Consider the following 19096-nt stretch of genomic DNA (forward strand, 5'->3'; position numbering starts at 1 on the left):
ATCATTTTCCCCTTCCATAATTTGGAAAACCCCTATTGAGTTCTCCTAAATCTCAGAGTCCCCACCATGGTGAAAGCAGTGTTTGTTAGGTTTCTCTAAAATCCTGGTATCACCTGAAAATCTTTCCCATAACCTTTCCATGATTTTGATATCCTGCCTATAATGTGCCCAGAAGTAGATTATTCGGTTCTGCAAGCCTGTTCTGCTATTCGATAAGATTATGACTGATCTGTTTGTACGTTTCAAGTTCTACATTCCTGATAAGCTTTGGTTCTTGTTAGGCAAGGGAATCAATCTACCGCTGCCTTAAAAATATTCCACGCCTCCACCATCTTCTGAGGCAGAGTTCCAAAGTCGCACAACCTCAGATTTAAAAAAAAATCTCCTCATTGCTATCCTAAAAGGGGTGACCCCTGATTTTAAAACCACTAGTTCTGGACCCACCTACAAGAAGAAACATTCTTTCCACGTGCACCTTGTCAAGACCATTCAGGATCTTACACACTTCAGTCAAGTCACCCATCACTCTTCTAAACTCCAGTGAAAATGAGCCTTTCTTCGTAAGACAGCCCAATCTCGTAAACCTCGTCTGAACCACTCCCAATGCATTCACATCTTCCCTTAAACAAGGGGACCAAAACTGCACACACTATTCAAATGTGGTCTCATCAGTGCCCTGTATAGCTGAAGCATCGCATCTTTGCTTTTATCTGCATGCAAAGATCACAACTTCATTGTAAACAATGTCTTATACCAATTTAACATTAATTTCCTTTACATTAAGCAGTCATACAGATTATAGATTCACAGAGGTATACAGCACAGAAAAGACCCTTTGGCCCATTGCGTCTGTGCTGGTCAAAGACAAACCACCTAACTATTCTAATTCCATTTTCCAGCACTTGGTCCATTGCCTTGTATGCTTTGGCATCTTAAATGTTATGAGGGTCTTTGCTTCCACCACCCTTTCAGGCAGTGAGTTCCAGACTCCCACCACCCTTTGGATGAAAAAGTATTTCCTCACATCCCCTCTAACCCTCCTGTTCCTTACTTTAAATTTACACTCCCTACTCATTGATTTCTCCACCAAGGGGAAAGGTTTCTTCCAGTCTATTCTATTTATGCTCCTGATAATTTTATACATCTCAGTCATGTGAATAAACAGCCTTGTGGCATAGTAGATAGCGTCCCTGTCTCTGAGCCAGAAGCTTCAGGTTCAAGTCCCACTGCAGGACTTGGTGGCCAAGGAATAAGAGTTCATAACATGGCCAGGTAGGTTGAGTATCAACTTGTAAATTCTTCCAACATACACCAATGGCAGGCATTAAGAGTGGGAGCATTTCCTGGGGTTAATTGCATGATTAAAAGAAATTGAAGCTTCCACCATCACTACCCATTGCTCCAGGTTATAGCATGCATGTAAAAATGTATGTTACCACAGCAACTCTGACTTCTTGGGAGGCAGTTTGGCTCAGTTAGCTAGATGACAGGTGTGGATCAGGTTGGTGACAACAGCATGGGATTTGATCCCTATTCTGGCTGGGGTGGATTTAGAACCTGCTTCTTTGTCCTACCTGGTAGTGGTTATGGTGTTGTAGGTTGGATTTGCTTTTGAGCAGAAAGCTCAAGAAGCCCTGGGATCACTGTCTGTGTGGAGTTTGCACGTTCTCCCCGTAACAAAGAACAGTACAGCACAGGAAACAGGCCCTTCGGCCCTCCAAGCCTGTGCCGCTCCTTGGTCCAACTAGACCATTTGTTTGTATCCCTCCATTCCCAGGCTGCTCATGTGACTATCCAGGTAAGTCTTAAACGATGTCAGCGTGCCTGCCTCCACCACCCTACTTGGCAGCGCATTCCAGGCCCCCACCACCCTCTGTGTAAAAAACGTCCCTCTGATATCTGAGTTATACTTCGCCCCTCTCACCTTGAGCCCGTGACCCCTCGTGAACGTCACTTCTGATCTGGGAAAAAGCTTCCCACCGTTCACCCTATCTATACCCTTCATAATCTTGTACACCTCTATTAGATCTCCCCTCATTCTCCATCTTTCCAGGGAGAACAACCCCAGTTTACCCAATCTCTCCTCATAGCTAAGACCCTCCATACCAGGCAACATCCTGGTAAACCTTCTCTGCACTCTCTCTAACGCCTCCATGTCCTTCTGGTAGTGCGGCGACCAGAACTGGATGCAGTACTCCAAATGTGGCCTAACCAGCGTCTGCATGGGTTTCCTCCGGGTGATCCGGTTTCCTCCCACAGTCTGAAAGACGTGCTGGTTAAGTGCATTGGTCATGCTAAATTCTCCCTCGGTGTACCCGAACGGGCGCTGGAGTGTGGCGACTCAGGGATTTTCACAGTAACTTCATTGCAGTGTTAATGTAAGCCTTTCTTGTGACTAATAAGTAAATAAACTTTGAAACACAGTCTATTACTTGCCTATTTATGGCCACTTCGACCTGCATTCTCACATTAAGTGATCTTTGGGCCTACATCCCTAAAGCACCTTGTTCTTCTGCTGGGTCTAATTATTTAAGGATCATTGTCCATTAAAAATGTTTTCCAGAACATAGTTTGCATTGCTGTGCCTTGAACCTCTCTGATCACTGCACTAATCTGTCTGTATTCTCCCATATGCTTCCTTTTAGTTTGATGTGCCCTGTAGTTTGTTGCCACCTGTAAACTTTGACATTGATCTTTGAAACCATTTTCAAATGATTTATATCATTAGAAAACAAAAGATGTCTTTATAGAGAATATTGAGTGTTAAGTATAGTTAAAGAACCTTCTTGTTGCTTTTGGGGCAAAATGTCATGCAAATATACAGTGATTCTGTCTAATCTGTGAACAAAAGCACATAAATAGGAACAAAAATAGGTCAAATGGCTCTTCCATTCCAAACGATTACGGCTGATCTTGTGCCTCAACTCTGCTTCCCTGTCTCTTCCCCAGTTCCCTTGAAACCGTCGATCAAAAATCTATCTATTTTAGCCTTGAATATGTTCAGCAATGGTGCATTCTCAATTCTCTGGGGTAGAGAATCCCAAAGATTAGAACCCCTTCTTTTTTCTGTCCCTGCCTGAAACTTGTTACATATCTTACCTTTTCTGTTTATAATCAAAGGTCATCAACCGGAAATGTTTCTCCCTCTACAGATACTGCCTGACCTGAGGATTTCTAACATTTTCTGTTTATATTTCAGATTTCCAGCATCTTCAGTATTCTGCTTTTTACATCCATGTTCTCTCATTTTTGTCAGATTATATTTAATTTGTCATTGCCATACTGACGGCAGTATCAGACATACAGGTTATTTTCAATTAACTTCAGAGTTCAGCATGGCAATAAAGTCTGCTCCAGAGACCTTTTTATTTCCTGTGGGTTCTGGTGTACGATTTTAGAGCACTTACATTTTGTTTTCCACTGTGCTGCTCATCGTGCAGTCCTTTTTACTCAGCGCTATTGCATATGATCCCATGGGACGTTTGATGTGGGTCAGTTTTACAGATGATGTCTGTACAAGTTCTTTTGGGCCAAAGGTTACAGGCACATTCATGACTCATTTTCTAAATGCTACATTTGTTAGTATTTAAATATTTTCCAAAATACATTCTACTTCAAAGGATGATATTTAGAAGCAAAATGAAGTCCAGATGCTTTTTGAAAGCCATGCACTATTTGATTGTTGGAAAATAAAGAGATTGGGGGCTATGTCCAGTGACAAAGTGAATTTTTAATCCTAAATCTTTCTGTTTTAAATCGTAGACCTCATATCCTGGCAATTTTTATGTTTGTGCTCTTCATGCTCATTTTTCTATGACTTTTCAGATTATTCTGAATTCATCTTGAGCTTTCCTGAACCCTAACAGTTGCTTATGTCTGTACTGGAACCTGGCGTCCGGTTTCAGTGTTTGATAACTGGGTCTGGTGTCAGACCCAAAGTCAAAGTAGGTCTTTTTGCTGATTTTAGTGATGCAATTATCACAATAATGTAGGTAGTAAATTAAGATCTAATTTTTAGAATAATCAAATTTCCATTCATTTTATAAATATGTCAACATTTTCATAAAATTGGAACTATTTTTGTGAATCTTTAGCTACCGTCCCTTTACTACTCCCTCACATTGATGCTTAACATTTGTGCCAACATGAATAAGCAATGATCTTCCACCATAGAGCTGTAAGCCTAATGCTCAAAGTGGAATGTGTGATGCATTTGTTACTAAAATTATTAAAGAAACACCAAGATAAACTTAGCTCACTAATTACTGGGTTTCAATGTGGAAAAGAATTTGTAGTATTTTCTACAGGACCATCTTGTGAGCATATTAATAAAACTTCATGGAGTGTGGGAATGCATGTTGTGTTTTCTACATTCTGCTGTGAACCAGAGAATGAACAATCATTTCTCTTTTGCTCTCTCACACTTTTTGTGGCAAGCTAAAAATGATGGTCGCAGAAACTTAGGCCTTCCATTTAGAACACAGCTAAAGTGTCTCAAGAGGTGAGGGTTTTTTCACCCTTAAAAGTCTTTGAGGTGAAAGAGCAAGTCCATGCATTATTTGTGCAACTTTTCCTCTTGATTTTTTTTTTACTATTTATTTGTTGGAACAAGTGATGGATCTTGCAAGCTGTGTTCTGTTGATGTTTCAGGCTGAAATATCTGTTTTGAAACTCTCATCCTGCACTTGACCTTGTTTTCTTTGGATGCAATTTCCATTCCCTATCAACTGCCAGTATGGGTTTTCCACTTGCCAAACATTTCCAAGCCCTAATAAGTCAGTGTTTGATGATTATAACATCTGCGTGTTTCTTTTGAAATGTTCATTGGTCTTGTAAATTGTTGTTCTCCAACAAATAACTTATTCTCTTTGAACAAAAAAGTTGGCATACATTTTTCTTAACCCCTTGCTCAACAAAATTTTGAGGGGTTATATTTTTCATGTCAGTGATATGTCATGCATGGAGGTAGATTCAGTGGAGGCATTCAAGAGGGTGTTAGATGATTACTTGAACAGAAACAATGTGCAAGGGTACGGGGAAAGACAGGAGAATGGCATAATGCTAATTTGGAAAGCCAGTGCAGACAAGGTGGGCCGAATGGCCTACTACTTGTCATAATGAGCCTGTGATGCCTACAGAAGGTAATCGCCTTATTACATCTCAAACAACTTCAGCTTCTCAGGTCCTTTGTGCAGTCAACTGTTGAGATATAGGAGAAAGTGTTTTGAAATTTTATCTGGATATTTCCAATCTGTGGTTCATGTGGACTGGTCTCTGGTGGCAGGAAGGCTTTGCAGCCATCTATTAGATTATTTCCTATGTTCCTTTTGATTGGGCTTTGCTCAATCTTTGCAAGATTGTCACTATTTTTAGAAATAGTGGATGAATACAACTGGAAGTTTAAAGGGGGAAAGGAATCAGGTGTCAGATGTATGATAAAGTGTTTTGGAAACTAAATTTTAATAATTTTAAAGAGCTCTTCCACTAGCATCTCCTTGTAACTATCTAGCAGTTGTTGATAGATCTTTGTTCATGAAAATTGCTAATCATTTTCCATGAACCAGCCTATGGCAGTCATCTAGTCTATGAAGCACAGGGCTTTTCACGGAACATGCTTACTTTCTGGTAATTTGATTATCATGCTGTTGCTGTTGACTCTGATTTTGTATCAGCGTGATAATCAAATGACCAAACAAAGTTTGTAAGCATGTAGTCCTGCCATTTTGTAGTCTTGTAGCCCTCTGTTCAACTCCGGCCTCTCGTACAATGTCAACTTGTCTACTCACAAGGGAACTCCAGATTAACCCTGCAAACTTTATCTTCTATTTGATAAAGCCTCTCCTCTAAAGCCCATCTCTGTTTCATCTGTTGTGTGTGCTTGCTGGGGGAATTTTAAAGAGATAGTTATGCTTCCAGAGTACTATTGTGTGTTAACAAGATCTTGCAACTTGTTAAAAACGTTTTTTGTTTTATAATAAACAATTGTTCTGAGTTTATTAAAAGAGGCCTGTGTTTCTTCCTCTGGGTACCAGTAGAGAAGATAACAATTGGCCATTTTGGTGAGTAAATTGAACCACAAAGTAGTGGGGCCAGATGATGCGTGCACTCCTTCTGCCCTGGTCATAAAATGCATAAAACATGCAAACTGTTTTGCTGCTGCACCGTGCTCTTGCTACGCTTGACCTCATTGCACTGAACTTGGGAAATTGTCATCATTGGTAAAAACAACATGATCCATCATATACTGAACCCCACTCAAAACCTGTTCTTTCTATATACAACACAACTTTAAAGAAGTTGACATAATCTCAGAAATAGTGCCTGAAGAGGCCATTTGCTCCTTCAAGTCTACTTTGCCATTCTTTCATGAGTAATAGCATTGCTGGAAACATCAGCATCTGTTGCCTATCCCTAATTGTCCTCGAAAGTGGCACAGTGGTTTGCACTGCTGCCTCAGTGCCAGGAACCCGGGTTGAGTTCTGGCCTTGGGTGACTGTCTTTGTTTCGGGATTTTGATAGTGATGGTGAAAGAGCAGTAATCTGGTACCATGACAGGCTGGTACATGGCTTGGAGGGATCTTGCAGTTGTTGGTGTCCCCATATGTCTGCTGCACTGGAAGATGTTGTTAGTGGAGGGTTGGTAAGTTGCTGCAGTGTGTCTTGTAGATGGTATGCATTGTGCACCAGGGGGCAGCTTTGTCCTGGATAGTGCTAAGAATGTTTTTGGAACTGCATCCATTTAGGCAAATGAGAGTATTCTATCACATTCCTGACTTGTGCCTTGTAGATTGGATGGGTAGACTTTGGGGAGTCAGTGAATTACTCAGCACAGAATTCCCAGTCTCTGAGCTGCTATTGTAGTCACAATACTGACTGGGTCAGTTTTGGTTAATTTGATGATGATGAGGGATTGGATACTCTCTTGTTGGAGATGGTCATTGCCTGGCACTTATGTTGTGTGCAAGTTACTTGCTGCTTGAGCCTGAATGATGTTCCAGGTCTTGCTGCATGTTGACACAGACGACTTCAGTATCTGAGGAGTCACAAATGTTACTGAGCACAGCAGCCATGAGTGAACATCCCACTTCTGATCTATTGATGGAAAGAAAGTCATTGATGAAGCAGCTAAAGGTAGCTGGGCCTAGTACCTGAGGAACTTCTGCAGTCCTAGGCATGAGATGATTAGGCTTCAATAACCACAACCATCTTCCTTTGTGCTCTCCAATCTGTGGAGAACTTTCCCTTATTCCCATTGACTTAAATTTTGCTACAGCTTTTTGATGCCACACTCGGTCAAAAGCTGTCTTGATGTCGGTGTAGTCACTCCTGACTCAACTCTTGAATTCAACTCTTTTGTCCATATTTGGATCGAGGCTAGAATGAGGTTTGAGTGGCCCTGGTACTGAGCCTCAGTGAACTGGTTATTGTTGTGTAACAGCTGCTCGATAGCCGTGTCAATGACACCTTCCATGATAATTGAAGACTGATGGAGTGATAATTGATGGGATTGGATTTGTTTTGCTTTTTGTGGACAGGACATATCAGGCTAATTTTTTTGGTTAATTGTTGGGTAAATGCCCATGTTGTAGTTGTGCGGGAACTGCTTAGCCGAAGATTAGGCTAATTCTGGAATACAAGTATTCATTACTACAGCCATACCCGTTGCTGTATCCAGTGTCTTCAGCCATTTGTTATTACATGGATGAATTAAATTGATTCAATTAAACTGGCATCTGTGATGCTGGAGACCACATGAGGAAGCCAACATGGATCATTCAGTCGCACTTTTTGTTGATAGTTGCAAATGCTTCAACCACATCTTTTGCACTGACCATTGAATCATAGTATCCTTACAGTGCAGAAGGAGGCCTTTCGGCCCATCGAGTCTGCACCAACTCTCTGACAGAGCATCTCACCCAGGGCCAGTCCCCCGCCCAATCCCCGTAACCACATGCATTTACCATGGCTAATCCACATAACCTACACATCTTTGGCCGCTAAGGAGCAATTTAGTATGGCCAATCCACCTAAGCTGCACACCTTTGCACTGTGGGAGGAAACCAGAGCACCAGACGACACGCAGACACGGGGCAAATGTGCAAACTCCACATAGTCACCCAAGGCTAGAATTTAACCTGAGTCCCTGGAGCAGTGAGGCAGCACTGCTAGCTACGGTGTCGCCCTGGTCAACTCCGTCTGAGGTGGTGATACACTGCCACTCTTCGTGATGGGTATTGAAGTTCCCCCACCCAGAATACATTGTGTCCTTGTTACCCTCAGTGCTTCAACATGGACGGGTACTGATTCATCAGCTGTGGAGGGAGCTCCCATTAAGTCATTCATGGGACCTGGACTCAATATTGGGGACTGCCAGGACAAATCTCTCCCGCCCCTATACAACTGTGTTGTAACTTCTGTCAATGGAACAGCACATAACCAGGGATGGCAGTGGAGGAGCCTGGGGCATTGGCTCTAAGATATGGTGCAATGCGTATGAATGTTTCAAGCTTGACTAGTCTGTGGGTCAGCTCTCAAATTTTTAACACAAGCCCCCAATGAGGAGGACATTGCAGTTAACTGGGCAAGGTGTGCCATTGCCTAGATTGATACCGGGTGGTCTGTCCAATTTTATTCCTTTTCTGCAGCAGTGTGGTACAGTTGTGTAGCTTGCTGGGCCATTACAGAAGACCATTAAGAGTCAATTAAATTGTTGTGGGTGTGGAGTTATGCCAGACTGTAGATTTCATTCCTGAAAGAATATTAGTGAACTAGATAGGTTTTTGCAATAATCCGGTAGTTTCATGGTCACCATTACTGAGACTAGCTTTTAATTTGAGATTTATTAATTAATTGAGTTTAGATGCTGCCAGCAGTCGGGGATTGGAAAATTTCTGATGAAAGGTCGACCTAAAGCATTGCCTATCTTTCTTCCAAAGTATTTTCAGCATTTTCTGTTTATTTCAGCTTCCAAGCATGAGTAGAATCACTTGCTTTGTAAAGTTCCTTCAGAAACTTGACTTCTGCATGTGTTGGTTAGCAAACAAATACAGCTATCCTGCTCCATTAATGTTGAATATTTCCAGTATTTTGTTTTTATTTCAAATTTTCACCTTCCACAGTATTTGCTTTCGTAAGCTATCCTGCTATTAGTCTTTAATCTGCCATCATTTTAAAGACTAGACTAGTAAATTGTTGCTCTGTAGGTTGTCCTATATTCCAAAGAATAGACTGGAGTATTTCAAATAGAGCAATAATCTTAAAAATGGTTTGTACAGAGTCAGAAGGGGAAGTTCCTGCCTAATAAATTGGAGCAGGAGTAGGGCATTTGGCCCCTCAAGTCTGCTCTGTCACTCAATATGATGGTGGCTGATCCTCTATTTCAACACCATACTCCCACTTTCTTCTGTACCCCACTCTTTCCCTATATCCTTGATGCCTTTAGTGTCTAGGAATCTAAATTTCCTTCTTAAATATATTCAGTGACTTGGCCTCCACAGCCTTCCCTGGTAGAGAATACCAAAGATTCATCTCCCGCTGCCGAAATGAGTCCTCATCTCAGCCCTAAATGGTCCACCCCGTATCCTGAGATAGAAGAGGTTATAAATAAGTAAATAGTGGAAGTCTTTGTAAAATTCAATAAGGTGACACACCAGAAGCTATTATGCAAGATTAGGACTCAGATTGGGGGTAATATGTTAGCATGAATTGAGAACTGATGAACAAAACATGAGTAGGAATAAATGGGTCAATTTTGTGATGGAGCGGTGTGGCGGAGTGCTTGAGACACATAAGAACATAAGAACTAGGAGCAGGAGTAGACCATCTGGCCCCTTGAACCTGCTCCGCCATTCAATAAGATCATGGCTGATCTTTTTGTGGACTCAGCTCCATTTACTCGCCCACTCACCGTAACCCTTAATTCCTTTACTGTTCAAAAATTTATCTATCCTTGCCTTAAAAACATTCAATGAGGTAGCCTCAACTGCTTCACTGGGCAGGGAATTCCACAGATTCACAACCCTTTGTGTGAAGAGGATCCTCCTCAACTCAGTCCTAAATCTGCTTCCCCTTATTTTGAGGCTATGCCCCCTTGTTCTAGTTTCACCCGCCAGTGGAAACAACTTCCCTGCTTCTATCTTATCTATTCCCTTCATAATCTTATGTCTTTCTATAAAATCTCCCCTCATTCTTCTGAATTCCAATGAGTAAAGCCTCAGTCTACTCAGTCTCTCCTCATAAGCCAACCCTCTCAACTCCGGAATCAACCTAGTGAATCTCCTCTGCACCCCCTCCAGTGCCAGTATATCCTTTCTCAAGTAAGGAGACCAAAACTGTACACAGTACTCCTGGTGTGGCCTCACCAGCACCTTATACAGCTGCAACATAACCTTGCTGTTTTTAAACTCCATCCCTCTAGCAATGAAGGACAAAATTCCATTTGCCTTCTTAATTACCTGCTGCACCTGCAAACTAACTCCTTGAGATTCCTGCACAAGGACACCCAGGTCCCTCTGCACAGCAGCATGCTGCAATTTTTTACCATTTAAATAATAGTCCATTTTGCTACTGTTCCTACCAAAATGGATGACCTCACATTTACCAACATTGTACTCCATCTGCCAGACCTTCACCCACTCACTTAGACTATCTATATCCCTTTGCAGGCTTTCGGTGTCCTCTGCACACTTTGCTCTGCCACCCATCTTAGTGTCATCTGAGAATTGTGACACACTACACTTGGTCCCCAACTCCAAATCATCTATATAAATCGTAAACAATTGTGGTCCCAGCATTGATCCCTGAAGCACACCACTAGTCACTGATCGCCAACCAGAAAAACACCCATTTACCCCCGCTCTTTACTTTCTGTTAGTTAACCAATCGTCTATCCATGCTATTACATTACCCGTAACACCGTGCAGCTTTACCTTATGTAGCAGTCTTTGGTGCGGCACCTTGTCAAATGCCTTCTGGAAATCCAGATACACCGCATCCACATTGTCCACTGCACATGTATTGTTCTCAAAGAATTTCACCAAATTAGTCAAACATGACCTTCCCTTCCTGAATCCATGCTGCGTCTTACCAATGGGACAATTTATATCCAGATGTCTCGCTATTTCTTCCTTGATGATAGATTCAAGCATTTCCCTCCTACAGAAGTTAAGCTAGCCAGCCTGTAGTTACCTGTACAACTTGTAAAGAGTCGCAACTCTTTACAAGTTGTATCAGTGACTTGGGGAATTAAATATAATAAAGTAGACGATCAGCCACGTTCACGTTAAGTGGCAGAGCAGGCTCGAAAAGCAGGATGACCTACTTTTCCTATTTTTTATGTTTAATTAGGAAATTGTAGAAAACATTTCAAGATCAATCCAACAAAATGTTATCTATGTTTGATTATGGGTCTGTAAATCCAATAATCTGATTAGTCACTGCTTGTAACCTTGGTGCTAGAGGGTAACTATGCTCTGTGTGGATGATTTGGACTTGATCATAGGGAGCATAATGAAATTCACTGGTTAAACTAAAAGAGGGGATATCAGCTGGTGTGGGAAGGAATGCTCAAACAGAGTAATGATAACTTAAACTTAAGTGCAGATAGAATATAATGTGGTGTAATATGTTTTGGAAGGAATATTAGTACATGCTTGGTGGAAAGATGCAGAACTGTGAAATTGAAATACTTCTCAGATTCCTTGTAAGTGTCATGCAGGTAGACAAAGCCAGAAAGGAGTATTGGCTTTGGGTTCTCATTATTGAAAGGATTAAAACCATAGAGAAAGGAGAATGTAGATTTGTGAGGATTATAGTATTCCAGGATAATGAGACTGAAGTTATGCGGAGACCAAGCTATAGAGAATGAAATTACCAAGTGGGAGCAAAACAGATAACGGGCTACAGAAAAGTCACAATTTTTTAGATCCATGATCTACGTCAGAAAATCAGCTATTTGTACATTATTAAAAAGTTGCATTGGGTATGCACTTCTTCTTGTCCATAAACCATACTTCTCTGTTGTCATTTGTGGATGTTTTGACTCCATGTTAGCCATTAGAAATTGCTATGTCAACTTTTCTCATTCACATTTGCTTTGCAAACTTCTCCTGTGATTGCACTTCTGCTTCCGCCTTTGTACGTCTTTGCTCATGGGCAATGCTATATATAGGCAGTTTTCTGGTATTATAAATTTGTGTTATAAGACAGCCTATCCACCTTCCCACCATTGATGAAAGAGTAAGTTGTTTACTCCATTGTGCAATACTGCAATAGTTTTAGGGTCTTTACGTTAACAATTTCCATGGGTTAACTGTCACTGGCCATTCCTGTAAATAGGTCTCATATCCTATTCTACCTTATCCTGCCCAATATCTAGGTAACTCATGGTAAGACGCAGGAATTTCAACAGAGAACCCTTAATATGTACACCACCAATTGGAATGTATCAAATAATGCTCCCTCAGAACAAATACACATTTTTATTAGGTTGTGACTCTATCAGAACCAACAAGAATTTATATCAAACAAGGTTTGTACGGTATTCAGATTAAAATTGTCCATATCATTCTCTCCTTGATAAAATAATACAGATGCCTTTACTTTATCTTGTACTTGTTAGACTTTAACCTGCCCATTTCCTTTTTTGTACCAAGCAAATTTGTAAAACATACAGCTCCTCAGTGGCCGGGTGAAAAGTTCAAACACAGACACACAGACAGAAGTGCCAGTCTACTTTCTCGGGCAAGCTTATCCACAGAAATATGATTCTGATTCCTTTGGGCAGATGGTGTTTTTCTGCCTGTCAACTTTGAATGTTTGATGAGGTTGAAGTTTCATAGAAACAAAAAGTGACAGATGACTGCATCCTTCTTAATAACATTAGATCATTAGCTGTCCATTAATATTCAATGGATAACCAACAGTTGAAAATGACAACAATGTCTGTGATTGAACCTGATGGCCCAGATCAGTTAAAGCCTGAGACAGCTCATATGCACCTTGTGGTTATTTTGACTGATCTAAGATGATAGCTTTTCCATTGTGAAATGGGCTTCAGTGCATACCCAATGCAATCTTAGATATATGGAGTCCAAATTAAAAATATTATTCCACTACGACAGCTTGCATTAATTAATATGCCATCTTTGATGGAGTATAATATCGCAAGGCATTTTGCAGCATAATTAGACAAAATTTAACTCTGAACTACATAAAGAAACATTAGGAAATGTGACTAAAAGCATGGTTTTAAAAAAGTCAGTTTTAAAGAGCATCTCATCCAGGAGGGAGCTAGAGAGCCAGAAATGTTTAGCAACATTAGGCAGGGAAAATGTACTATCTTGTTGCACGCATTATGTGTATGCATAATATAAACATAACCGTAAAGCAATCTATTTTCCTGCTCAATAGGGGCCACTACTATCTATGTTGAGTAGTTCTTAAAAATGTGCTTGATAAAGGAATACTGGTCTTCCTATCATTAGAAGCTCAGCTTGAATAAAGGAAAACTGCTGTTTCTGTCATGAAAAGCTCCGTTTAAATGAAGACAATTGCTTCTAAAATACTGACAGAATTGTAATCTTCTAAAAGCTAATTTTCCTTGACACCAGGGGCATGTTGGGCTGACATGGGAACAAAACCTGTAGTCCTGTATACTAAAAAACATGCTTCCTTTATCAGGTTCTCTTCAGCTGCACCACTTTTGTTGCGCTTCATTTGAAAAGGCACGTTTGCAGAAAATAAACTCTAATTTAAATCATAGATATGTAAATCCTTGTATATTAAGTAAATGTACAATTTGCTTAATTAATTTTACAATATTATTTTGCTTTCAGCTTACATCCACAAAAAGTGAGTCTCGGCTGAAACATCTCCTGCAACGGTTGCCTGGCTACTGTCCGGAGTCCATGGTAAGAGGAATGTGACCTATTACTCTTAATTTAAAACTACTAATTTACTTGCTACAGGTTATTGCCAGTGCAGGAATGTTGCACTGGTTTGAGACATCTTTTAGTTAAGATTAATGTGGAATGCCAGCATTTTGTTATACTGACCACACTCATTGTTGACCGCCAAGAGAAATTTTAAATTGATTATCTAAGTTACATAAAGTCATCTGTAGCTGTAAATACTTGATAAGTAACCAAAACACATTTTTTAAAGGCCTCAAAGATTTTTAATTTTTTTTCAGCTTGAATTCTGGGTTTGCATTAACTCTTCTTTGCCTGGTAAGTGATGTTGCTGAGTCACTTGAAATGAATGAATGATCAAAGAACAACTTTTATTTAATGACACTTTTAACATAGTCCCAAGCTACTCCACAGGAGTATTATCAAGCAAAGTTTGACACCAATTTGGATAGGGAAATAGTAAGGATTTAAGAAATTTCCTAAAGATAGAAAGAGGCTTAGGGAGGGAAATGCAGAATTTAAGGCACTGCCAGCTGAAGGCGTGACCACCAATGATGGAGTGATTAAAATTAGGGCTGCTTTGAGAGGCCAGAATTGGAGGAGTACAAATATCTTGGGGGGGTTGTGGGGCTAGGGAAGGTTAAAGAAATAGGGAGGAGAGAGGCAGTGGAGGGATTTGAAAACTTTGGGAACTTTTAAATCACAGCTTTGCCCAAGTGGGAGCTGAAGTAGGTTAGCAAGTACAGAAATGATGGGTGAATAGGACATGGTGCAAGTTCATACACAGGCAGCATAGGTTTGGAGGATCTTCAGTTTATGGAAGATGGGAAGGCAGCCAGGAGTACATTGAAATGGTTAAGTCTAAGAGCAACAAAGGCAGAGATGAGCTGAGTTAGGAGTGAAGTTGAGTGATGTTATGGAAGGTGAAATAGGCAATCGTTTGGTGATAGCATGTGGTCAGAAACTCATTTTGGGGACACTAATGTTCCAAACACTTGATTCAACCCCAGATAATTGCCAGAGAAAGAGATGAAGTCAGTGGTGAGGAAACAAAGTTTGTGACATCCAATATTTTTAGTTGGAGGAACTTTCAGCTCATTCAGTGCTGGATGTTGAACAGGCAGTCTGGCAATTTAGAAGCAGAGTTGAGAGATGGTAATGATGTAGAGTAAGGTATTGTTTCTATACTGGTACTGGTTTATTGGATGATATCTCTGAGGGGCAGCATGGAAACAAGGATTGTGAGTGAAGGGACAAGGATAAATTCCGGTGGACACCGAAAGTAACAATGCTGGAGCAGGAAGGCACATCATTGAGGTGATATTCTGGCTGTGATTGGATAAGAATGGAACCAAGCAAGTACAGTAGCTCCCAGCTGGGATGCGGAAGAGCGGGTCGATGGAGAATGGTGTAATCAACAATGTCAAATGTTGCCCAATGGTCAAGAAGAATGAGGAGGGATAGTTTACTGTTGCTACAGTCTCATAGGGTGCCATTTGTCACTTTGATAAGAGCTATGGCAGAGGCAGAAATACATTTGAGGGGAAAAATGAGTCCTAGGAAAAATAGGTTTTGACAGCATTTACAACGTTTTTAGAGATGAAAGAAAGTAGTTTGCAATATCAGCTAAGATGGAAGTCAGGAGGGAAGTTGAGTGGTCAGCAGTTTAGTGGAAATAGGGTTCCGGAGGCAGGACGTGGATTGAAGGGCTAAGATGAACTCTGAGAGAACATCAATGGAGATAGATGCGAGATCAGACCGAGGGAAGAGGGAATTATTACAGGAGGCTTGGCCTGTTGGGCTGGGGAATAGAGCCAAGTGTCAATGACAGATCAATAGATAGTCTCAATCTTGGTGACAAAGACGTCCAGGAGCACCTTGCACTTTTTGGAGGTGAGGGAAGAGGAGACATTTACATGGAAAGGTAAAGTGAAAGGACTTTGATTTTTAATGAGCAATTGGGAGTTGTATCTGGTATAATGAATTCCAATCTTACCGTTTATTAATTTGAAACATTCAGCTTTAGAGTTTTCTGTTCTGCTGAAAACTATGAGAACAAACTGGTCAACTTGCTTTATAACATGTTTCTTAAAAGAAATAACTAAATGATTACTCCTTTGAGTGGGTTTGCACTTGTTTCGAATCTTCATCCTTATGTGTGGGTGGGACTTCACTTTGGTACTGTACAGATTTGCAACTTTGGGTCATTGTGAGATGAAATGTTGCACTAAAAGGCAGTGACCTGTGTGGTAATAAACACCTGTGGTAATAATGCCCCTGTCATCAATGGGGATGAAGTAGAAAGGGTCGAGAGCTTCAAGTTTTTAGGTGTCCAGATCACCAACAACCTGTCCTGGTCCCCCCATGACAACACTATGGTTAAGAAAGCCCACCAACGCCTCTACTTTCTCAGAAGACTAAGGAAATTTGGCATGTGAGCTATGACTCTCACCAACTTTTACAGATGCACCATAGAAAGCATTCTTTCTGGTTGTATCACAGCTTGGTATGGCTCCTGCTCTGCTCAAGACCGCAAGAAACTACAAAGGTCGTGAATGTAGCCCAAGCTATCACGCAAACCAGCCTCCATCCATTGACTCTGTCTACACTTCCCGCTGCTTCGGCAAAGCAGCCAGCATAATTAAGGACCCCCATGCACCCCGGACATTCCCGCTTCCACTTTCTTCCTTCAGGAGAAAGATGCCAAAGTCTGAGGTCACGTACCACCCGACTCAAGAACAGCTGTCAGACTTTTGAATAGACTTACCTTGCATTAAGTTGATCTTTCTCTAGACCCTAGCTATGACTGTAACACTACATTCTGCACTCTCTCATTTCCTTCTCTATGAACGGTATGTTATGTCTGTATAGCGTGCAAGAAGCAATACTTTTCACTCTATGTTAATACATGTGACAATAATAAATCAAATCAAACCACATTAGTTTAAAGTCCTAGAATTTCTTGGTGCAATTGTCAGTTAAGTTGTGCTTCTACTTCAATAATAGGGAAGGCAAGTTGTGCCTGGACAGAGCTTAGAGAAACACAGGAGCAGGCTATTTAGCTCCTTTAGCTTGTTCTGCCATTCAGCGGGATCATGACTAATCTATTTCCTCTGCAATGTTTTGGAAACTTTAATCAGATCATCACTGAACCATCTAAATTCCAGAGAATACAGCCCTAATTAGTATAATCCCATTTCATAATTTAATGCTTGGATTCTAGGTGCTATTCTGCTAAATGTGTGCTGCACTTCCTCCAAGGCCAGTGTATCCTTCCAAAGATATGATGCTGGCAACCACTTGATAGCATTCGAGGTGTAATCTAACCAGGATTTTCTATTATTAGTTGGAGCATTGTTTCCATCCCCTGGTATTCTAGTACTCTGCCTATAAAGATCAGAATACTGTAAGCCTTCTTTGTTTTCTGTGTCTTTTCATAACTCATGAACCTGAACTCCCAAGTGTCTCTGGGCTTCCTATATGCTGATTGATGTCAGATCACCAATTTGGAGGGCAACTTACTTGGAGGGAACTAGGTATCCTCTTTTGCTGAGACGGTATGTTTCGGGATGCTCCTCTCCTAGTCCTTCACTGTAAGCAATTCTGAGTTTAAAAAAAAAGTGAGGGCACCATTGTATTTTGTCTGTAAGATGATCCAGTGACATAAAGGATATATAAAAGTTCCAGTGGTGAATTTTATTTTTGCAAACATGTTGCCCCGAGGTTACCAAAATAGTAACAGCCTAAAAAGTAGGAACAGAATCAGAAAATGCTGTTAATACTCAACAGGTCAGGTGGTATTTGTGGAGAGAAAAAAACGTTTTGAATAGTTCACCTTTTGCCAGTTCATCCGTTAACTTTGATTTTCTTTCCACAGATATCGACTGACCTGAGTATTTCCTGCCTTTTCCATTTGGCTTGTTTTCTGCATCTGGGCTTACTTGCCTTTTGTAAACTGTGGAAATGTCCTTTTTTGGGCTTGAAGATGTATTTGATGCATTGTAAGGTGACATTTAAGTTCTCAGTTTGTAACTGTATAGTTATTTTCTCATAATTATATAGAATTTTACAGCACAGAAATAGGCTATTCAGCTCAGCAGGTCTATTCTGGTGTTTGTGCTCCACACAAGTTTCTTCCTACTTTACTTTATCTCATTCTGTTTTTCTATTCCCTTCTCCCTTATGCATATCTTCCTTCCAAGCACTGATGTCAATCCCCTCCACCACTGCACTTCACAGTGAATTCCACATTCTCACCACTCTCCACGGAACATATGAATTAAGAACAAAGAACAATACAGCACAGGAACAGGCCCTTCGGCCCTCCAAGCCCATGCCGCTCCCTGGTCTAAACGAGACCACTCTTTTGTATCCCTCCATTCCCACTCCGTTCATGTGGCTATCTAGATAATTCTTAAACGTTCCCAGTGTGTCCGCCTCCACCACCTTGCCAGGCAGCACATTCCAGGCCCCCACCACCCTCTGTGTAAAATATCTCCTTCTGATATCTGTGTTAAACCTCCCCCCCTTCACCTTGAACCTATGACCCCTCGTGAACGTCACCACCGACCTGGGGAAAAGCTTCCCACCGTTCACCCTATCTATGCCTTTCATAATTTTATACACCTCTATTCAGTCTCCCCTCATCCTCCGTCTTTCCAGGGAGAACAACCCCAGTTTACCCAATCTCTCCTCCTAACTAAGCCCCTCCATACCAGGCAACATCCTTGTAAACCTCCTCTGTACTCTCTCCAAAGCCTCCACGTCCTTCTGGTAGTGTGGCGACCAGAACTGGACGCAGTATTCCAAATGCGGCCGAACCAACGTTCTATACATCTGCAACATCAGACCCCAACTTTTATACTCTATGCCCCGTCCTATAAAGGCAAGCATGCCATATGCCTTATTCACTACCTTCTCCACCTGTGGAGTCACCTTCAAGGATCTGTGGACTTGCACACCCAGGTCCCTCTGCGTATCTACACCCTTTATGGTTCTGCCATTTATCGTATAGCTCCTCCCTACGTTAGTTTTACCAAAATGCATCACTTCGCATTTATCAGGATTGAACTCCATCTGCCATTTCTTTGCCCAAATTTCCAGCCTATCTATATCCTTCTGTAGCCTCTGACAATGCTCCTTACTATCTGCAAGTCCTGCCAATTTTGTGTCGTCCGCAAACTTAC

General features: G+C 41.1%; 1 protein-coding gene across 3 annotated transcripts in view; it reads left to right on the forward strand.

Moving 5' to 3' along the window:
- The window catches only part of reck (reversion-inducing-cysteine-rich protein with kazal motifs), a 135342-nt gene that overhangs the window by 32930 nt on the left and 83316 nt on the right, over positions 1–19096 (forward strand). For 2 of the 3 annotated variants that reach the window (XM_078216524.1, XM_078216526.1), the window contains exons 5-6: positions 13836–13910; positions 14192–14228. In XM_078216524.1, coding sequence (XP_078072650.1) covers positions 13836–13910; positions 14192–14228 — 112 coding nt within the window. The remainder of the gene's footprint in view (positions 1–13835; positions 13911–14191; positions 14229–19096) is intronic. The other variant, XM_078216525.1, reaches the window with a different exon arrangement.

The sequence above is a fragment of the Mustelus asterias genome, chromosome 7 (genome assembly GCF_964213995.1).
Source record: "Mustelus asterias chromosome 7, sMusAst1.hap1.1, whole genome shotgun sequence".
In the NCBI taxonomy this organism is placed as follows: Eukaryota; Metazoa; Chordata; class Chondrichthyes; order Carcharhiniformes; family Triakidae; genus Mustelus; species Mustelus asterias.